General features: G+C 53.1%; 2 protein-coding genes across 2 annotated transcripts in view; one reads left to right on the top strand and one right to left on the bottom strand.

The window, feature by feature from the left end:
• Positions 1–15: 15 nt before the first annotated feature.
• On the bottom strand, positions 16–3,369 carry THTPA (thiamine triphosphatase). The gene is made up of 3 exons (XM_025870305.2): positions 3,003–3,369; positions 2,051–2,611; positions 16–991 (listed from the first exon to the last, which is right to left on the bottom strand). Exons 2-3 carry the CDS (start codon positions 2,595–2,597, stop codon positions 846–848), a joined length of 693 nt encoding a protein of 230 aa, XP_025726090.1. The 5' UTR covers positions 2,598–2,611; positions 3,003–3,369; the 3' UTR covers positions 16–845.
• Positions 3,370–5,644: 2,275 nt separating this feature from the next.
• The window catches only part of ZFHX2 (zinc finger homeobox 2), a 28,224-nt gene continuing 13,437 nt past the window's right edge, over positions 5,645–20,431 (top strand). Inside the window, 1 exon segment of the mRNA XM_025870306.2 lies at positions 5,645–5,987. The gene's annotated coding sequence lies outside the window, so the exon portion shown is untranslated.

Raw genomic sequence — 20,431 nt, 5'->3', positions numbered from 1 at the left:
AAGGTTGTTTTTTTTTTTTAAGATTGTATTGTTTATTTGAGAGAACGAAAGCAAGAGAGATAACAGAGGGAGAGGGAGAAGCAGACACTCCACTGAGCAGGGAGCCCGACGCGGGGCTCCATCCCAGGAGCCTGGATCATGACCCGAGCCGAAGGCAGACACCTAACCAACTGAGCCACCGCGGCGCCCGGGGAAGAGTCTTCTTATCCAGGATGTCTGTATCTTCCCTTGAGCCTTAGGAACTTGTTTCAACAAAGAAGGGTTCTTTTTACCGTCTCCAGGTTGGGGAGCAGATTTGCCCCTAAACCTCCACAGGAGGCACTCTACCATCTGGGCCAGAGGAGGGCACAGCAGCAAAGTGAAACCAGAACTTCCAGATGTCTAAAAGGGATTCCCACCCACTTCCCCAACCTGCTGCTATTCCCCACACCCCAAGGCAGGGAAGTCCCTGCTGCCTCCCCTCATCTCTAACTCAGCTGTCAGGCGGTTTAGGAGGCGCTGGCAGAATCAATGGCATCGACCAAGGGAGGGGGGGTGGCAAGGGATTTTCCTGTGCTTAACTACTGATCACGGCTAAGTGGAAATCCTATAAACACGAGCGGAAATCAATGGAGGCTGCTTAGCGGCCAGGGGAGAGGGGGGGCCCACAGATTGCATCTGACGGATGAGGGAGGGGGCAGCCAGGGAGGGCTCAAGGAAGGATAGCTGAGGGTAAGGTGAAAGAACAGGCAGAGCTGGAGAGAGAGGAGTCACTGTGGGAAGGAGGCCAGGGGAAGAGGCACAGTGTGCTCAGGAAGGACCCCTGTTAGACCCAGAGTTCTCTTTGCTGTTGAGGAAGTGACACCCTAACCCAAGCTGCTGTTTGGAGCTTTAGTCCCCTGTGGCCTCTCTCTGGGGCTGTATACTTCTAGCAGGTGCTGGTAGTCCTGAGGCCGGAAGCGCTGTAGGTGCATGATCACCTTGGCAGGTGCTGTCTCCTGCGCCAGCACACCTGCAGGCCAAAGAAGAAATGAGGAGAGAAGCAGAGCTGTAAATGCTTTGACTCTGCTCCCTGCCCTCATAGCCAGACCCCAAAGTTGATTCCAAGGCAGCACTGGGATTCTGAATGCCATCCAACCAGTTTCTGTAACCCACCAGCGCACACCCTGATTGGCCTGTGCCAGTGGGGCCTACAAGGGCCACGTCGGGTAGGAGTGAGGCTGGGAAGCCAAGCATGAACCGCTCCTCCAGCAAGGAGAAATGGTGAAGAGGCGCTCAGGTGCCGTGTAGACAGAGGGTGCCTCCATACCCACTCTTTTCAGTTACTGCTCCTGTCCCCCAGTCAAGATGAAAGCCCATGTAGGCAGGCCAAAGCTCATTAGGTTGATGATAAAGCACATGCAGAGATGCACACAGAGAAACAGGGATAGAGAAAGGAGAGAAGCAGCAACAACCATGGGGTGGGATTCATATAGAATTCTAGCCTCTATATGGTATGGAGCCGTGATAAGTCAGTGTCTTATTGTTAGAGCCTGGCAGCATGCTGGGCATATAGCAGGAAACTCAACTCTGTATCTTTGCTGAGAAAGCAAGAGCAGCACTCGGCCACTTTTAAGTCCTCATGGGATGCACAACCCCATACTGCTGTGGCTGAACTGTCTACAGAACAATCTGCCATGACTTGTCCTGTTGTCTGTCACATAAATACAGTGTTCTTGCCTTTTCCTCAAAGCCAACAGGACAAATGAAATGATCTAGAGAGTTGTAAAAATAAGAGGACAGGATTTGGGAGAAGGAAGGATGGATGGAAGGATTCAAGCAGAGAACTGACGCAAACTTGGAACGGCTGGAGGTGTGAGAACTAAATGAGGCAAGGACTAGGGGAGACAAGGAAGGATCCTATCCAGTTAGGCAGCTTCTGTAAAAGCAAACTGGGCCCTCCAAAAAATTGCCAAGACAATCCCCGTTACAGAAATAACACCAAGACCCTCCCCTCTAGCTGGTTCAGTGGGTACATCCAAAAGAGCAGTAGGGAAGGCAAGGAAAGCACAAAAGGGCCTGTCTCCCTCACCGAGCATGCTGCTGAGGCTGTTGATCTTGTCTAGGGCAGCTGGGACCTCAGCCTTCTCGTGCACCAGGGCTTCTACCTCACCCACAGCGTAGCCAAAGTCGGCTGTATCCAGGTCCACCCTGAGCGGAGGCTCCTCTTCATCAGCTCCGGATAGCACCAGCTTCCAGGCACTACGCTTAGTCACAAAACTAGCTACTTCCTGCAGCCCCAGTGGGCCCAGCACAACAGCCACACTTCCAGCCCCCAGGATGTCAGCCCCCAGCACCTCACAGAGCTGGGCCACAATTGCAGGCTCAACTGTGAGTTCCACATACTCAGTGTGAGGTCCTGCGACCACTGCCACGCCCGGATATTTGAGCTCCCATCCGCTACCCTCTCGCTGTCGCAGCCAGTGGTCAGCCCGCATGAGGCTCAGCTCAGGGGTATCATAGTAGCTGTCCCGGAAGGTGACCCGGTGCTCCAGGGTGCCCCCCAACTCCTGCAGCCGCTTCTCTGTGTCAGGGCCAGGAATGAACTTCCGCTCCACCTCAATGAAGGCCTGGGCCATGCTACCTGCAATCACTAAATCAATAAACATTTGCTGAGCTCCCAAGGGTGCTCAGCCTTGCAGGGTCACAATTCGGCAAACCGCCCCCACCCAAGAAGAATTTATGAGGCACACGCTGTCACCGAGCTCTGTGTTGGGGCTACAGCTCTTTCTCCCTGCCTCAGTGATGCATGGCCCCCGTCTGGCTCTGGTATCTTAAGGTTCTGCAACGGTGACAGATACGCTTACACCCTTGATGATGTATGTACTCAATCCAAAGGGTTCCCTAGAAAACTGTAGTGGGTGTCTTCCTTTCAACACTCGCCCTCTATACCTAGCTACCCCAGGTGGCCAGTGGCTCACTTCGCGCAACGACCCCGCCCTTCGCCGCAGCACCGGCCCGGCCCGCGGAGCCTCGGGTCTCACCTCAAAGCCCGAGGGTCTCCCACTCGCGGGACCTGGAGATCGGCGAGGGGAGCCTACGCCACGCCCGCGAGGAATGCCGGGAGCAGTCCCTGGCCTTGGACCTCGGCCCGGATCTCTGCGAACCTGGGGGGTCCCAGCACGAGCGGCCATATTAGGCCCAATGTGGCGGTGCCGAGGACGGGCCAGGGATCGAGAGGCCCGCTACGTGATGGGGGTCCGCGACCTCAGGGGTGGGCCGGGAGCGCAGAAGTCCCCCGGCGCTCTGCTCCTCCTGCCTGACCCCTGCCGGCTCCCGGGGGTCGGCCCGGGTCTCAGGCCTCAGGCTGAGCCTGACACCTTGGGGCCCGGGTGCATGATGGGAGGTGTAGTTCCAAGGGGAGATTTTGCTTTCTCGCTCCACCCTGTCGCTATGGTGACAGGAAAGCTGCGGTTACTGCCCGCGGGACGCAACCTAAAGTTGAGCAGGGGCGGTGCGGACGGCCTGATGGAAGAAGCCGAAGCCCAGTCGGGTCTCCAGCCCCTTCACTTCCTAGGCAAATAGGCCTGAAATCCAAGCCACTTAGACGCTGTCCAAGAGATATTTTATTGACTATTATGGCGGCCCACGGAATACAAGCGAGTGGTAATGGGCTGCAAAGGGGGATAACTAAGACCAGTTTAACTACTCAGGAGTTTTAGAGGGGATAATACACCCTGCAATGAGTGTTTAGGGTAAGGTTGAAAACTTTCAGAGAAGGAACGGTGTTTTGGATAGGAACAAAAGACACGACAGGATTTCAACAGACACCCAGATGGAGACAGGAACAGCATGAGCAAAGACCAAGAAGCTGGAGAGCACCTGGCCAGTGTATAAGAAGGAGATGAGGCTAGAAATACAGTTGAAGGGCAGGGTGGAAATGGCCTTGAGTGCCAGCCTGAGGAATTTGTCACTGAGTTGCCAGTGGCCCCTGAGCAGGCTTTGTCTGGAGTGGGAGAAACTCTCATGTTTGCTTAAAATACAGGAAGATGTGGGGGTGGCCCTTTGACTGCTTTGGGAGATAAAATAAAGAAGAGCTCCTTCTTAATCTCTCTGAGGGCTATGATTACCTGGAGACTGTGTGTCTGACCCTCTGGGTGAGGTAGCTTGCTGAGGAACAGTGGCTCTTTTCAACTCCTATGATAGGTGAGAAGTGCCAGGTTCTTAACATCTGTCATCTTCCCAGTATGTTTCTGGAAACAAATGACCTGTGGGAAGTACTGTGGAGAGGACACTGATTTATAGACATAGCATCTTGAACTTGGGATGTCTTGAATGCATCTCTCTTCCACTCCATAACAGGCACCAGCAGTCAGGGAGGGGAGGGCCCCCAGCCCCTAGCTCCAATCACTGGCCTACTTTTCATCCATCCTTCGATTTTCAGTTTTCTTCCCTGGGGAAAAAGACCTCTTCCCCTGAATTATAAGGTCCTCTTCCCTGAGTTATAAGGTCCAATTCAGTGGGGCAGAGGGCAGACTCAGGAACCAGACAGACCTGGGGTTGACTACCAGCTTTGATTTCTAGGTGTTTGGTCTTGGGCAGGTTACTTCACCTCCCCAAACCTTTCATCTCTCCTTGGTAAGATGTGGACTGCCACAGTTACGGGTGGGGATTCAATGATAAATGGTCACATCATAGAGCCTCAAAATGTTAGTTTCTTTCTCCTTCCTCTTTTCCTATAAACTCCAAGGGTTCGTTAGTTCTTTCTTTCTTTCTTTCTTTCTTTCTTTCTTTCTTTCTTTCTTTTACTTTTACTTTTAAGAGAAGTAGTTTATAGCAGCTATTGTGAGCTCTGGAGTCAGACCATCAAGGTTTGAAACCTGGCACTGTCACTTACGGGCCATGTGACTTTGGGCCACGTAACTTCTTTGTGGCCTAGTTTCCTCAACTGTAAAATGGGACTAGTTGTAAGGATTAAGCAAGTTAATGTACATAAAAGTGCTTGCTTGGAACTGTTCTGTGCACTCAATGGATCTCTACAGTTATTATTAGAATATAAGAGAGCTTATGACCTGAAGATGAGGACCAGGAGCCAGAACCTCCCTTTCCTGACCCAACTCTGGGTGGAGGGGACAAACGTTCTCGGAGACTTCATAGTAACTGCTGTGGAAGAGAAGGTTCTAGTACCCCATTGGAAAGGTGGGGGACTGGTAAGGCAGGAAGAAGGGAGTGGAAAAGAAAGGCCTGGGGAGGCTCTGGGAAGCTGGTAGAAGCCCAGGCTTACCCTAGAGCCGATTTAAAACAACAAAACACACGTATGGTTTCTGTAGGCAGGAGGGAGAGGAGAACACGGGAAGTAGTTTAAAGGCGCCTGCCACCTTGGCAAGCACTGGCTTGGACCCAGTACCACAGTCGAGCAAGGTGGCTCCGCCCGCTGGCTTCGCCGGCCTTGGGGCCTCGGTCCCGCGCGCGTACGCCGCGTTTGTGGGCAGGCGGGTGGGAGCAGGGACGGACGGACTACAACTCCCGGCACTCACCGCGGCGGGCGGGACGCTGCACCTGCTCAGTGGGGCCGCCCCGGGCGCCTGGGTATTGATTATTCCATTGTGTGGGACGCCTCGGCTCCAGCCAGTGAATGAGGCGGAGGAGTGAGGGCGAGGAGGAGGAGGAGGAGGGCGAGGAGGAGGAGGAGGAGGAGGAGGGCGAGGAGGAGGAGGCAGGGAGAGAGCGAGTGCCCAGGGTGAATCAATGGAAACCCCCTCACGAAGCCGGGAAAACACTTCAGCCGCAGCCAAATAGCATTGATTATTTTCCTTCACTTCCCTCACCGCCGTGAATTTATTTATTTATTTTTTCCATCTCCGTCCCTGACGCCCCGGAGTGAGCGCTGGAGGGAGGGAGGAGGAGGGGAAAAAAAAAAAGGAATCAACACATCGGAGAAGTCCCTTCCAAGAGCCGCCCCCTCCCCTCCCCGCCTCGCGCTGCTCGGCGGCCGCGGTTCGACTCCCGTCCCTGCTTCCAGCTGAGGTGTAAGTGCATCGATTTCCGATGCTGCTGGGTTGGTTTTTTTTCTCCTCTCCCTCTCTCTCTTCTTCCTTTCCTTGCTCTTTGGAAGCTGGAGACGGAGGGGAGAGGAGGCGCTCGGAGACTGCCGCTGGAGGGCACGGCGAGGGACGGGAAGGGGCTGGGGGAGGGGACACGGACGGACGGACAGACAGAGAGCCTGAGGAGAAGGAGGGGCAGCGGTGGGGGGGAGGGGTGTGCGAGGGAGGATGGGGTGGGGGAGAGAGATGCAGGGGTGGAGGGAGAGACGAAGAAGGGAAAAGGCATCGAGGCTGGACCAGGAGCCAGCCGGACAGACGGAGGGTAACGAGAGCCTAGACGGACCGCGCCGAGCTGTGCGGGGAGCGGGGGTCCCGGAGGGAAGGGGAGGCCGGGTGAGTGAGGGCTCGGAGCTGTCAGCCCGGAGGGGCCTGGGTCTCGGCTGCCCCCCGCCGGCTGCGGGATCGGAAACCGCGGCAGGCGGGCGGGCTGACGGATGGGCTAGCGTGCTGGGGGCGACGGTGGGTGGGGGAGACGTGGATACTCTTAATCTTCGATCTTCGTTTTTGCCTGAAGTTGAGCTTTTTTTTTTTTTTTTTTTTGGAAAGGTGCGAGTAGTGAGGGGAGGCCACTGCTCCACTCAAGGTGAAGTGTGTCTCTCCTGGCCCCCCAACTCTCCATCTGCTCTGCTCTTGTCTGCCCCCCTCTCAGAGTAGCCCTATCATTTTTGAGCACTCGACCACGCGTGGTCTAGATGTGCCTGTAGCCCCGCTGATCTGTGTCCATGCGTCCCTGCCTCTTGATTTTGCCATTCTTCCCCCTCGTTCATTCTCTCCAGCCATCCATCTCTGGGTCTGTGTGTCACTGTCTCTGCATGTGACGCTTCCTATCCGAGTGATCCTCTCCCTGCGTGTCCCTGTCACTATGTGTCACGCCTTGGCTGCCTGACTGGTCTAGGACTCCATGCCCTCTTCTTCGGAGTCCTTGTGATATCCCTGGCCTTTTCAGGCTACTTTTTTCATGCTTATCAGTCATGATTGTGGCAGTCACTGGTCAGGGGCCTGGGAAGAGTCTGAGGGATGGGGCAGATGTGTCTCCCTGAAGGACTCAGTTACCCTTTCAGCACAGCCAGGACAGCATCCTCTTGCACCTTCACCCAGGAAGCTTTGGAACTTCTAGCATTGTTGACTATCTCCTTTGCCATGTGCCTGTCTCCCCCACCAGAACCTCTGGGCTCCTGTGTGTCATCTGCCTCTCCAGGAGCTTCCCACCACAAACCTCTTCCTTGCTGACTTGATTTCCTCCCTTCCCTCATTTTGCCATTGTATTTTTTTTTTAATTTCCCCATTTTGTTTCACCCCCTTTTTTTGCATTCCTGTCTCCCATGATCTCCCTTGCCTGTTCTTTACCTTTGTTCCCATAACATGCCCTCTGCCTACCTTTTCTCCTTGGTCACCCTAATTTCCTTTTATCCCTTATCCTCTCACCCAGCATTTTAACCTCGGCAGCAGAAGGTATCAGAGAGCAAGGGGCTGGGAGAGGTGGGGAGTATGGTTTGTGAAGGCACATAAACAGGCCAAGAAATCAATTTAATGGGCTTCCAGGGGCATATAACCCCTTCATCAGTCAGGGCCATTATGTCCATTAACTGTCAACTTTGATTTTGTAAGGGGACATTCTCTAGGACTCTGAGCTCCACCCTGCTTGGTTGCCTCTCATCCTTCAGTGCATTCTAGATATCAGTGGCTTTTTCTTCACTTTCTAGCTCATCTTCTTCCTGGGCCCCTGTTATTATCATATTTGGATTCAGCATGATCCTTTACGAGGCTGTTTTCATTCATATGACAGAAGCTATCTTATACAAGAGGCCAGGTTCATTCAGCCTAAAGAATGGGAAAGGTGGATAAAGAGTCAGGAGAGTTTACCTTGTTTTAAGCCCATCATTGTTTTCCAGCCCTCGGAGCTTGGAAGGGTAAGAGAAGGAGGTAGATAGGGGCAGAAGATGGAAGATTTCAGAGGTGAACAGTGTTCCAGAAAGGAAGGAGAGGCTGGGTACAATAAATGTGTGGGGTAGAGAAATGCATGACGTGAGGAGTGTGCGAAAGGAAGGGAAGAAAATCCACGCGGAATGGGGGCAGGGAAGGAACTGAGGGGTGATTAATGAAAAATTGGGAGAATGAAATAAAGCACGAGTTCAGAGCGATACAGAAGATGGACAGAAATGATAGAGTATTCCCAAAGAGGAGGTCAACAGAAAAGGCAATATGCAGTGAATACAATGGTAAAGTGGGGGAAGGGAGGAATTGAAGAATAAGATGAGGTGAAAAAAGAATATGGTACAAAGAAGGTAAATGGAAGGCAAATGGAGGAGTGCTGAAGCAGATCAGAGCCACACAGAGCTTGGGAGGGGGAAGAAAGGAGAGGATGAGGTATCAAAGGGAACAAATGCCTCTGGTGTGAGAGGGACACAGCGTGACCGGTGCAAAGAGAGCACCGCAGGAGGGGTGATTCGGAAAAAGGCATCGCAGAAATACCACTGGGTGAAGCCCCGCAAGGGAAAGGTGCCAAAGGAGAGGCAGAGCGCGTGCAGAGATGCTGGTGAAGAGACGGGGAAAGAGACCTCACAAGCATCCGTTCCATTGGCCACATCCCTCACTGCCCCACTAGAGGCCTTTGCTTTTCATTCCCAAGCCAGGGGGACACAGGCAAAGAGATGAAAAAGTAGACTTCCCATTTACTTTAGCTGACAGGAACTTGAATCTTTCTAGCCCCCTGAGAACCAAAGACCTCAAGCTTCTGATGTCATAAATTGCTGGTGTTGCCTTGGCAACCTGACAGGGTTCCTCCCTCCATGATGTCAGAGCAGCTGGTGTTACCTTGAGACCCACAGAGGAACAACTTGCTGCTTTGCTGGGAGCTGTACACGGACAGGGACAGGGCCGGAGTCTGATCTGTAGGATGCCTGGGTCTGGGTCGGTAGCTTGACCTTGCCTCCCTGGAGCTGTTCTGAGCTCAAGAGTGAGACCTTGTGAGTGCCTGACGTTCCCTAGAACCTTCAGGAGCAAGAGGAAGGGACCTTGGGAGACGGGGCATTAAGGATCAGGTGGTAGGACTGAAAGGCAGGCAAAGAAGGAAGAAAACTGGAAATGGCAATTAGGGAACGTGAAAGGAGAAGGGCTTTGTGAGCAGGGAGGAGAGTTGTTGAAAATGTAAGATGAACCTAGCTCTGGGTTTAGGCGTGGAGACTGAAGCTGGAAATGCAGAAGAGAGGAGATCAGGGCTGTGTGAGTGTAACCTGAGGTAGGGCTAGAGAAAAGGGCAGGGTTCTGAAAGGCCAGAGGGCGCAGTGGAATTTGGCTGGGCACGGGGGTGAGGGGACTGAGTGGAGAGAGGAAGCTGTTGGGTGAGAGACCCAGGGTTAGTCATGATGGCCCTAGGAGCAGAGGCCTTGTCCATCTACTTTCCGATTGTTTCCCAGCACCTAGCCCGGCGTCTGCCACATAGAAGATGCTGAATAAATATCTGTTGATGGAATGTTGAATTAATCGGGAGAAGCTAGGGAAAAGAGTTGCCTACCTTCCTCTCACCCCAAGCCTCAGGCCTAAGTCTGCACAAATGGGCAAGTTGGGAAAGCAGAAACTGAAGGAAAGGGCTGGAGGGGAGTTCACTGAGCCCCCGTGAGACCTGAGGTGGAGAGAGGAGAGATTGACTAGGTTAGGGGCACACTTGGTGTTAGCCAACGGCAGCCACACTTAGAGGGCTGACTCTAGGGGCTGACCTGGGGAGTCTTTGGAGGGATGATGGGAAGAAAACATGAATGAACAGTCTCAGGAGCCCAAGAGGAAGATGCAGAGGAGGGTAGAGAAAGGAGGGGGTTTCCAGAAAAGGTTGGGAGTTGTTTCTAAAGACAGAGTTGGCAGATTTGAATTGGAAGTAGCATCCCCACCCTACCCCATTCCCCGTCATGAAACCGCAACTGAATCAGCCCTACCCCTGCACAGCCCTCCAAGTCACAAAGAGTTCATAAGTCAATACCAGGCCTATCCTATATACCCTGGGCCGATCCAGGCAATTACAAGGAAGTCAGCATTGGCCAAGTGGGCCAGCGGGCAGGAGGCACAGACCTGGATGTAAGGAACCCTGTGAGGGATGGCCCTGATGCCTGACTGCCCGTTGTTGAGAGAGTCCAGAGGTATCTAGAAAGGGATGGGGTGGGGCAAGAGATGAAGAGCAGAGCTCAGCACAACTCTGAGGGAAATCTGCAGAGAGGTCTCAATACACAGAAGTCTTAGAGAAAGATGCACCGGTCCGGGATTATAACCTGTCCTGTTTCTATGGTGGAGTCAGAAAGCCCCTGAATGGGTTGAGGACTCTAGGAGAGAAGACCTGGAAGGGAGCAAGCAAGTGGGGAGCCCTAGTGGGGGGTGGGGGTGGGGAGTCTGGCTTTAATAAGAAAGGCCAGGGCAACTGGAGAAGGGGCTGGGGGGGAGGGGGTAGCCTGAAGGGAGGGCGGTGGCGGTTGGATGCACTGTCAGCCACCACCATGGACTTGGGCAGCTCATATTTTGCAGCAGGCGACAGGCTGTCGACACGGCGGTCCTTTACCTCACCGTTAGAAACTCATTTCATTGATTTTTCCATCTTTCTTTTCTGCCTTCTCAGTCATCCCACCACTCACTTTCCCAGAGCCCCTTGCCTCTCTGGGGAAAGCCCCAGGGGACTGCCCGCCCACCCCTCCTCCACCCCAGGCTCTTGAGACAGGGGTGAAAGATTCAGAGGGCCCTTCCGGCACCCTGAGGTAATCCCATTGGCTCTCAGTAGCCCCTCCTGTAGGAAACTAGTCCAGAGACCGGGGGCCTTTGGATGGTTGTTTGGTGTGCCCCGTGTAAGGGGTGACTGGGCTAAGATCCACCTGTTCTCCTGTCACCAAGCTATACCATTGAAGTGCAGGCTGCATATACCTGGAAGGAGACATCTTTTTCTAAATTCCTGCCGAGATAGCTGGGTATCCCTCAGATTTTTTCTGTCAAAGTCAAGTGAGAGAACAGGAGCTGCCCCTGTGTCCGGGCAGGAATAAGGGATTCCATGAAAGCGAAGGTTCCAGCCTTGGAATCGCCGCAGGGATCCATCCACCTGCATGGTGCTGGCACGGCCGCCTGTGCAATTAGGACATAGTAGCAAGAGCTCTGTTCTGAGAGAAGGTAAATGTATGCAGGGCCTCACTCAGTGTAGCGCGCCGATGTGCAGTCAGTGGGGCAGGAGGGGTGTGGGCCAGAAAGTTTTACTTCAGGTGTGGACATTTCCCTGGTGCCTTCTCCGGTCACAGCCAGCTACTCTCAGCCTCTCTCTTTGGCGCTGGGATGGGAAGAAAGGTTCAGAATCAACTGCCAGTCATCTGGCTTCTCAGTGAAGGAAGGCAGAGGGTGGGACGACGGAGGGTTAGACTGGGTTTCCCTGAGGAACTGATGGGATACACGCCATTTCCATCGTCAAATCTTTCAATCCTGTTTTATTGGTGACACCCCCCCCCCCACCTCAGTCTCGAGCCCAAGGCCCTCTGGCTGGCTCTGTCCTTTCTCTCTGGTCTTGGAGGTGGTTTCTCAAGTCTGGGATGTCTGAGTCTAGATTCTGCTGCTTCCTCTGACTCATGCGCCTGTTGCCCCCATGGCAGCTGTCTTCCTTTCTGTCCAGCCCTTTCCAAGTTCTGGACCACTGGCCTCCTTGGGCCTGAATGCCTTCTTCCATCTCCAGCTTCTTCTGGCTACCTGATTTCCAAAATCCAGAGATAAATCCTGGTGCTTCAGGGAAAGGAGTGCATTTGAAGTTAGGAAGAGAGAAGGCCAGGGAAGGCCAAGGAAGGGGTGCAGGATGGATGGGGCAAGGAGTGGGAGAGGCGGGGAGAGGCAGAGTATAACTGAGAGACGGAGTCCGAGGTAAAAGCCATGTGACTTGGAGCTGGAGTGAAGGCCACAATTTAAATGAAAAAGGAAGGAGGGCGGTAGGCTGTGCAGCGGGGAAAGAAATGGAGGAGCAAAACCGGGCGCCCGACCCCCTGCCGGGAAGCGAAGACAGCCGGGAGGGGGAGGGAGGGAGAGTGGCTGGCGAGAGGCTTCCCGCGGAAAAGGCAGCCCCGGCTCAGCCTCCGTGGCAGTCCTGAGTTCAAGCCGTGCTGGCTTTGACCCTTGTGGGAGGAACTGAAGTGGCAAATTAACGACGATAATGAAGTCACTGCTCCTTGTTTGTCTTTGCTGGTTTCCCCTTGAGATTTGTCCTTTGGCCAGACGGGGCAACGTGGGGGAGGGGAGGGCCAGCGGCGGGGAAGGGCGGGGGAGGGGCGCGGAGAAGACGACGGGCGAGTGGCGATGCGGAGGCCGAGCGGATCTGAGCGAGGAGGAGGGAACCCAGGCACGGGGGAGGCCGAGGGAAGGGGACGCGCCAGGAGCAGGGGAGAAGAGTGGGGAGCGGAGAGATGGGAGGGAAAAGAACAATGGGGAACAGGGCAGGGAAGCCTGGAAGGAGGAGCAGAAAGACCAGGCGGGAGAAGGAAAGGCGGCACCGGGAAATGGCGAGCCGGAGGGAAGGAACGTGGCCGGGCTGCCGGAGCTGCAGCTGGCGGGGCCAGTGGGCGGGGCCTCATCTCCATCTCTAATGGCTGTGAAATGAGGTTAGCTCCATTAGAGGCGGCGAGAGTGTAACGGGATCACACTCATTAGGGCTGGGCCATCCCAGTAATTACCACCACCCCAAACACGCCCGCGCCAGCCGGGCCGCGGAACACAAACAGGCACGCGGCAACACACCCGCACCGACACCCCGCCGCCCAGCGGGCAGCCGCCGGCCCACGCGGGCAGAATCGGGGCGTCGGGGAGACCCAGCCGGAGGCTTGAGAGCCAGCACCTTCACTAACCCCGAAGAGGGGCTGGGACAGACAGCGCTCCACCGAGGCCCTCAGCCACACACACTGTTAGAAAGCAGTAAACACACACGCACACCCCAACTCAGCAAATAAGGCACGTGGATGAATAATTATCGTTTCCACTTACTGATCACAAAGTGCTGGCCTGGATAATGATCATCTCAATGGACACAACTCCATGAGGAGCTATTCCCCATTCTGTATATGAAGAAACAGTTTTTAAGCAACTCACCCAAAGTCACTTACATAATACAGACTAGAACTAAAATTTTGATTCCAAGTCCGTCTGACCCTAAAGGCCGCGTTCTTATATAATACCATACGGCTTGTCTTGAAGTCCATATGCTATTATGGAAGCACATATGTAGACTTTAAGAGACATTATCACAAATGAATACACATATCCTCAACTCGACCTTTTGATATCTAGTTCCACCCACACCCCCAAACAGAAACACAAAAGGAACGGCCAGGGCCCCTCATTGACTGCCCTGTGAATAGCGCCCCCTGGAGTTGCACAAAGCAGTGGTCCTGATCTGGCCCATCTAAGAAACTGAGAGGGGCCATCTGACCAACACCTTCCAAGCTGAAAGAGGACCTGATATGCTCAAGGCGAGACACACATAAGGGCAGAGTAACACAAAAAACCCCGCAAAGACCTCATTCAAAATGCACGGCAGCCCGAGTTCAGAAGCTTGCAAATTGTGCTGGGGTCAGGCTACCTGAGTCCAGTCTGGACTCTACTTCTTTCCAAGTGTGAGACCTTGGAAATCCTTAACGCATCTAGGTCTGGTTCCCTGTTTGTAAAATGGGAATGAGTAGCTATATCTGTTTCATCAGACTGTAGTGGAGAATTAGGTGATGCAGTGCTTGCTTGGCCAGGGCTCAGCATGGTGCTGGCACATGGTAAACATTTAAAGATATTATTATTAGTTGTTGTTGTGACACTATTTAAATGGAGTCATTACCATCACAAGGGTTCACGTAGACTCAAAGAATCAGATTTTATTTATATACACAGTCACTTACAATTGTATTCTTCCAAAAAATTATAAGGAATTGTGTGTAATTCCTTTTGAGTGCAGAGATCAGCAGTCTTCTACAGAGGTCACCCCTGCCAGGATCAGAGAGGATCCTGAATCTGAACTCAAGGGCACTACTCCCTGCCCCTCATACAGAAGAAGGGTTCAGAGCTGGCTTTGTGGGGTTGTCTGAGCCTGAGTCTCCCGGGTGCACCTACAATATCACAGCTCCATACTGCTGTCCTAACAATTGAGGTGTCATTAAGGGAGAGATGCATGGGCAAGAGGTCCACTCCTCTCCAGGACATCCACCCCTCCAGCAGCCCACTCAACAAGCCATGCAAATGTGGATGGATGTTCAACTAGCAAGCTGTGGTTTTAATCCACAGTTGCCCTTTGACCCCTGTCTTCAGCTCCCAGCCTCCCCCCCCCCCCCGCCACCATCTTCTTCCTCTCTGTCTCTCCTTTCTCCTCACACCTCACCTAGTTCCCTCATGACCACCTTAAGCATCTTGCAGGGTGTGAGACACAGCCCCCTTGCTCCATCCCTCCCAGTGGGGACAGGCCACCTGCCCAATCTGATGTCAAAGCTGGGAGGCTTCAATGAGATTCAGTAATCACATGTGTGGATCGAGATCTGGCCCCTTCCCCCAGCTTCTCTACCTCTCCCTCTTTCTCCCTCTTACTCTCTGTCTTAGCTGTCTCTTTTCCCCCATGACACTCCTTCTCCTGAGTGTCTCATTCCCTGCCATTCTCATTTTCTGTCCTGTGGACAAAACTTCTATTGCACAAAGTAAACACTGCCAAATATTTGGGGTAGGGGGAGATGGGGAGATCTAGGAGAGGTAGGTAGGATTAAAATAGAGGAATAGATACTCCTGAAACTAATATTACACTATATGTTACTTATTAGAATTTAAATAAAAACTTGAAATATGAAAAATAAATAAAGGGGGTACCTCTTTTTGTTTTTTTAAATAAGAAGGTAAGATTTAGAGACAGAAAATAATAGTTTTAAATGCAGGGAGAGGCCATATAGTTTTGATCCAAGCATGAGCTGCTTCTGCACCCAGGCCAAATGTGGGCCTAGGCAAGACTTCCATTCTCTGCTCTGGGATGATGGGGTGTCTCGAGGCCTGGCAATCAAGAGGGCCAAGTGAGAAATGAACTCTGCTGCTGGACACACTTAGATTTAAATTGTGTCCATTGAAGACGCTGCCCTCAGTTTTTGAAATGGGCAGAAATTAGAGGATGAGTCCTGGTCAAGAAGGGGCAAGGCAGGGGTGCCTGGGTGGCTCAGTCGTTAAGCGTCTGCCTTCAGCTCAGGTCATCATCCCAGGGTCCTGGGATCAAGGCCCGCGTCGGACTCCCTGCTCGGCAGGAAGCCTGCTTCTCCCTCTCCCACTCCCCCTGCTTGTGTTCCCTCTCTTGCTGTCAAATAAATAAAATCTTAAAAAAAAAAAAATGAAGGGGCAAGGCAGAAGGAAAGTTGTCACCTACCTGCAAACACCTTGCTCTGCTCTGTGGGCGGAGCTAGCCAAGAGAGAAGGAAAAGAACTAACCTGACCATCCAGTGTGCGCGCGCGGTCACATAGTCTTCACAGTGGGCCAGGAAGGAAGGGGTCATTCTTCCCATTTTCCCAGATAAGGAAACAGACAAGTAACTTACCAAGGTTGCACAGCTGGTGAGCGGGGGAACCAGCACTGAACCTGGGTCTGCTTGAATCCAAAGCCCATGTTCTTCCCCTGCCTTAAAAATAAAGCTCATCAAGTCAGAGTTTACTTGCTGTTTATACCAAAAAGTCCCCCTGAGACAGGGCACTCACTCCATCTTTCCTTTTTCTCTTTGAGACCCTCTTCTCCATGGCCGAGGCCTCTTGAAAGCAACAGGTTGAGGAGACAAAATGGGGAGAGAGGCCAGGGCAAAGTGAGAGCAGTGCCGTAGGCACGAATTTCAGAGAGAGGAAAAGCGAAAAGGAAAGGTCCTAAAAATTGATTCTGAATAAGGGAAAGGGGATAGATCCAACATTTGGAAAAGTGAAAGGCCAGAGTGTTTGGCGGTCTCTGATGCAGAAATCATCGTATGCAAATTTTAAGCAAATGTGCTGGTGCCCTCTGGCTGACTTTCCCGCGAAAGCCTTTGCCTTGTCCTTGCGTTTGGAGAAAAGAAGGGAGTGGGGTTTTGCTTTCTGGTTTAAGGAAGGGAGCGGGAAGAGAGGCGATCTGTCCGCCCACCCCCACTCCCATCCCTACCCCCGCCCGGCCTGTCTTCTCCTTGGTGATGTTCCTTCCATAGCCACTAGGGAGCAGTAGTGTTCCTTTTCCTCGCGTAGACGCTGGGGCCGGGAGGGGGCGCTACCCAAGGGTAGTCCCCGTCTCGCCGGGCTCCGGAGGGAGCGCCCCTGGCCGGCTTTGCCTCGGCTTGCACGGGCGAACCTGAACCCACGCCCTAATTCCTCCTCGGTGAGGGAGAGATTCTTTCTTCGGGTCTCCTTTCTTTGGCCCTTCTTTTGCCCTCGCTCCTTTGGCTCCTATAATTTTCTGGTCTTAAGTCTCACTGTGTTCTGCCTGTGTTGCGTGGTCTCAGAGCCCACCTTTTCAGATGGCCATAACTTCACACCCAAGCCTTTTGGTCCATCTCAGAACCTCTCTCTCTCTTCCTCTCTCTCTCTCTCTCAATAGTTTTCTGGGTCCCCCTGTCTGTCTTGGAGCCTCCGGGCTCCCTCCTGTTCTAAGTACTGTGTGTCTGCCCAGTGAACAGGGAGCACACATCAAGAAGGAGGAATTCTTGTTCAGCTATTTACTGGGTGTCTTTCTGTCCACCTCCCACGGACGAATATGTGCAGTTCAGGGGCAACCCCTCCCTAGCTGAGCTTTGAAAGTAGCACTTCCATCCTTCCTTTCTCATCCTGAGCAGTAGCCAGGGACACGGCTCTGGAAAGAGGAAGAGGGTAATAGGAGAAAAAAAAAAATCTCTTCTATTTCTCCATAGCTTTCTCTCCGTCTTCCCCTTTCTCCCCTCCTCCCCGTGGGAGGGAAGGAAGCATTAGGGAGGGAAATGGGATGAAGGGGCAGCAGGGGAGCTCTGGAGACTGAGGGCCATTTTGGAGCTGGAATATTCATCTCAGGGGATGACTACACCCTCAGAACTCTCCACCCTCCCTTGGCTCCAGGCCTGCCTCCTCCCATCCCCCTCGGTGGCAGCAGCCTTGTAATTTAAAGCTCTCTCTGTCGCCTCTAATGTGATCCTCTCGTTTTATTGACTCTCTCTGCCGTCCGTGGCGCCCCTTCACATCAATCTCCGCTCTAATCACACCGCCGCCACTGCCTGCTGTCTCCCCCAACCCCTCTCCTCCTGGGCCCCAGCCCTTGCTGCCACCTTTCCTTTGACGGTCCCCCCACTTCCACCCTCCGCCTGGTCCGCCCTCTTCGCCCCTTCCCTCCCCCAGAGGCAGGAATGCCAGGACCCTTGAGGGTCGCCTTCTCCCCTTCCCCACATCTAGGATGTGCCCCAAGGGAGAGGAGACGCCCTTAAGGACAGCCCGGACCTGCAGGAGGAATGGCAGTGGTCTGAGGGGGGACAGGACGCCTGGCCTGGGGGTGGTAGGTGGAGGGTGACTTTTTGGTCTGTCATCTGGTTCTGCATCATCTCCAGCAAGAGCTGCAAACCGAGTTCCAGGTAGGAAGGGCAAGGAGAGGGACAGAGACCCAGGGAGGGAAGGAAGAAAAGAGTGAGGAGGAGGGAATCAGGAGGGGGAAAAGGTGAAAAACGAATTGCAGCAGTTAAAGGTTTGTAATAAATAGAGGGTGAGGGGAGAAGCGCAGAGAAGAGCGGGGAGTGAGGAAGGGGGGTGCACTGAGGCAGAGATAAATTTGCAATTGAAATTCTTTCCTGTAGAGGAGGAGGGGGAGGTGGGGAAGAGATTTGCAATTTTAAACAGCTGCCGACCTCCCCTCGGCTGTCTGGGTCTCACCCACAAGCTAGCCCAAAGCTAAACTCCTTTGGTTTCTAGCTAGCAATCAGCTGGGTCTTTTTCCAGGCCTGGGAAATAAAGGCTTTGGAGAGAGGATTTGGGTTTTAGGTCTCCCTAGCACCTCCTCTGAAGTTGGATCTGGAGTTGTGAGGCAGGAGGAAGCAGCTGATCGATGTGATGTAGGCACAGTGGCCCCGCGGGGACCGGGCACCACCCAGGTCAGCCCTCTGTGGCAGGGCCCGGGAGAAGCCCCTCCGGCCCAGCCTCAGTTCTTCTCACCAGGTGGGGCAGCAGAAGCATGGTGGGTCCTCACTGTGGGGGGTGACAGTGGACTCTCAGACCCTCGTGAGCCAGATCACCTACCCCCAAGGGGTCCATAGGAGGGACACCTTTCTCAGATGGTGCTGGGCTTCTGCTTTCTGGTTATGTAGGATAACCCCTCCATCTAATGCCTTTACTTCCCTCTCGGTTCTCCCAACTACCTCCCCCCTACCACCCCCAGCCCTCCACCCCTCGCCCAGGTGCTGATTTGCATTTTCATTAGCATGCTGATCCAGCCCCACGCGGAGCTCCTTAATGGCTCCGTCTTCACGCCTGGCTAGCCTCCCAGGAGGAGGGGGGAAGTGGGAAAGGGGGCCTGCAGGCTAGGTGGGGCCAGACTGAAGACCCAGTTCTAATGGAAGAATCTGAAGGTGAGGGTTAGAGGTGGCTCAAGCAAGGAGAGGCCACATCCCTTCCCGGCACTGGGCTGAGCGCTGAAGGTTAAGTCATTAGAGACTGGCTGATAGCAAGAACTGGAGAGGATGCAGGCCACTTGGGACATTGGGAGAAGTATGGGATGGTGAAGTCTGGGGAATTGGTGAGTTGGGTGGGGGTGCGGCGGGGAGGTGGGGTCATCAAGGTAAAACTGTTGGGCATGGGAGGCCCGGTGCTTCTAGTCAGCTGGAGGGAGCCCAGGAATCCTGACTGCTAGACCTTTGGAGGCGTGTTTGGTCTGTATTGGGTCTGAGGACGATCCAGGTAGTTGGAGGAGCCCAGGTCTCTGTGCCCGCCAGTCCTTTTCTAGTTTCACCTCCTTGGACCTGTGTGATAGTCAGCAGCTCACTCAACCTCTCTGTGTCTTTGGCTGCCTCATCTGTAAAGTAATTAAATGAGATTAAATGAGATTATTGATGAAAGCATTTAGCACAGTGCCAGGACCATGGTATATGTACCTGGGTAGCTTTTAATAATATTACTGTTACTTTTTTTTTTTTTTTTTTAATCTCTTGGGGAGAAGGAGGTTAATCACATGGAAGCTGTTGTCTTCCAACAGGGCCAGGGAAGCCCCAACCTATTCCACATGCTGTGACCAGAGATGGATGATCTGGAGGGCACCTGCAGGCCAGTGAAAATTCACTGTGGCCTCTCTGGCTAGAGGACCTTGACTTAGGGAAACTACCCCTTCATCGAGTGGAAAATCAGAGGGTCTTTCCTAGAGTTCATTCATTCAACAGATAATGTATTGACTGTGTGGCAGGCATCTTTCTTGGTGGCAATGATAGAGTAATAAATAAAGCAGAGTTCCTGCTCTCCTGGAACTTACCTTCTAGAAGGGAGAAATAAGTAAACCAGGAAATACCAGGTAGTGCTAAACCTCTGAAGAAGGTAACCCCGAGGGCATGTTAGCCTCTGTAGGGCGGGAAGGCCTGTTGGAAGAGGTGAAACGTAAGCAGAGACCTGAAGAGCCACTAAGCAGAGGTCTAGGGAAGAGTCTCCCTGTCAGGCTGAGTAAGCTGTTTAGCTTAGGCAAGGCCCTAAGGTGGGAATGAACTTGGCGTGTTTGAGGAACAGAAAGGCCAGTGGGCCGCTGCTAGCAAGCCAGGCAGGGTGGAGGGTTTTAAGATGTGTCAGAAGTAGGTAGGCACCAGATCAGATAGGTCCTTTTGTAGATCAGGGACGGAGTTTGGATCTTATTCACAGTGCAGTGAGAAATCATGGATGGGTTCTAAGCAGAATATAGTACAATTTATGTTTTAAAAGATGTTTCTTTATGATACCTGAAATGTGCTTTAAAACAATATAGGAAAAGGGGAAGTGGGTGAGGATATGGATGGAACAAGACCAGCCAAGCTGTCCCAATCAGGTGGCTTTTGAACCTGAGTGATGAGTACGAAGGGGTTCCTGATATTATTTGGTCTACTTTTATATAGGTACGTCTGGCATTTTTCTTTTCAAGATTTTATTTATTTGAGAGAGAGAGAAAGCACGAAGAGAGGGAAGGGTCAGAGGGAGAAGCAGACACCCTGCTGAGCCGGGAGCCTAAGGCCGGGACTTGATCCGGGCACCTGGGATCATGACCTGCGTGAAGGCAGATGCCTAACCGATGAGCCACCCAGGCGCCCTGGCATTTTTCCTAATTGAGAATTAAGGGAAAGATCATTCTGGCTGCTGGAAGGAAGGAGACTGGGTTGTAGGGGCCGTAGTGGAAGCAGAGGCCACCGTGGGGTCCATTGCCCTGGTTCAGGAAGGGCAGTGGC

The sequence above is a fragment of the Callorhinus ursinus genome, unplaced genomic scaffold, assembly GCF_003265705.2.
Source record: "Callorhinus ursinus isolate GAN/ISIS: 27379988/994484 unplaced genomic scaffold, GSC_fseal_2.0 scaffold8, whole genome shotgun sequence".
NCBI lineage: Eukaryota > Metazoa > Chordata > Mammalia > Carnivora > Otariidae > Callorhinus > Callorhinus ursinus.
This window is presented reverse-complemented; position numbering and strand designations above follow the sequence as displayed.

Bases quoted from the DNA above. Each gene is read 5' to 3' on its own strand.
- THTPA (XM_025870305.2), bottom strand. From the start codon at position 2,597: ATGGCCCAGGCCTTCATTGAGGTGGAGCGGAAGTTCATTCCTGGCCCT. The intron at 992-2,050 runs GTGAGGGAGACA...TTTGGCCTGCAG, and splicing joins CAGCCTCAGCAGCATGCTCG to GTGTGCTGGCGCAGGAGACA.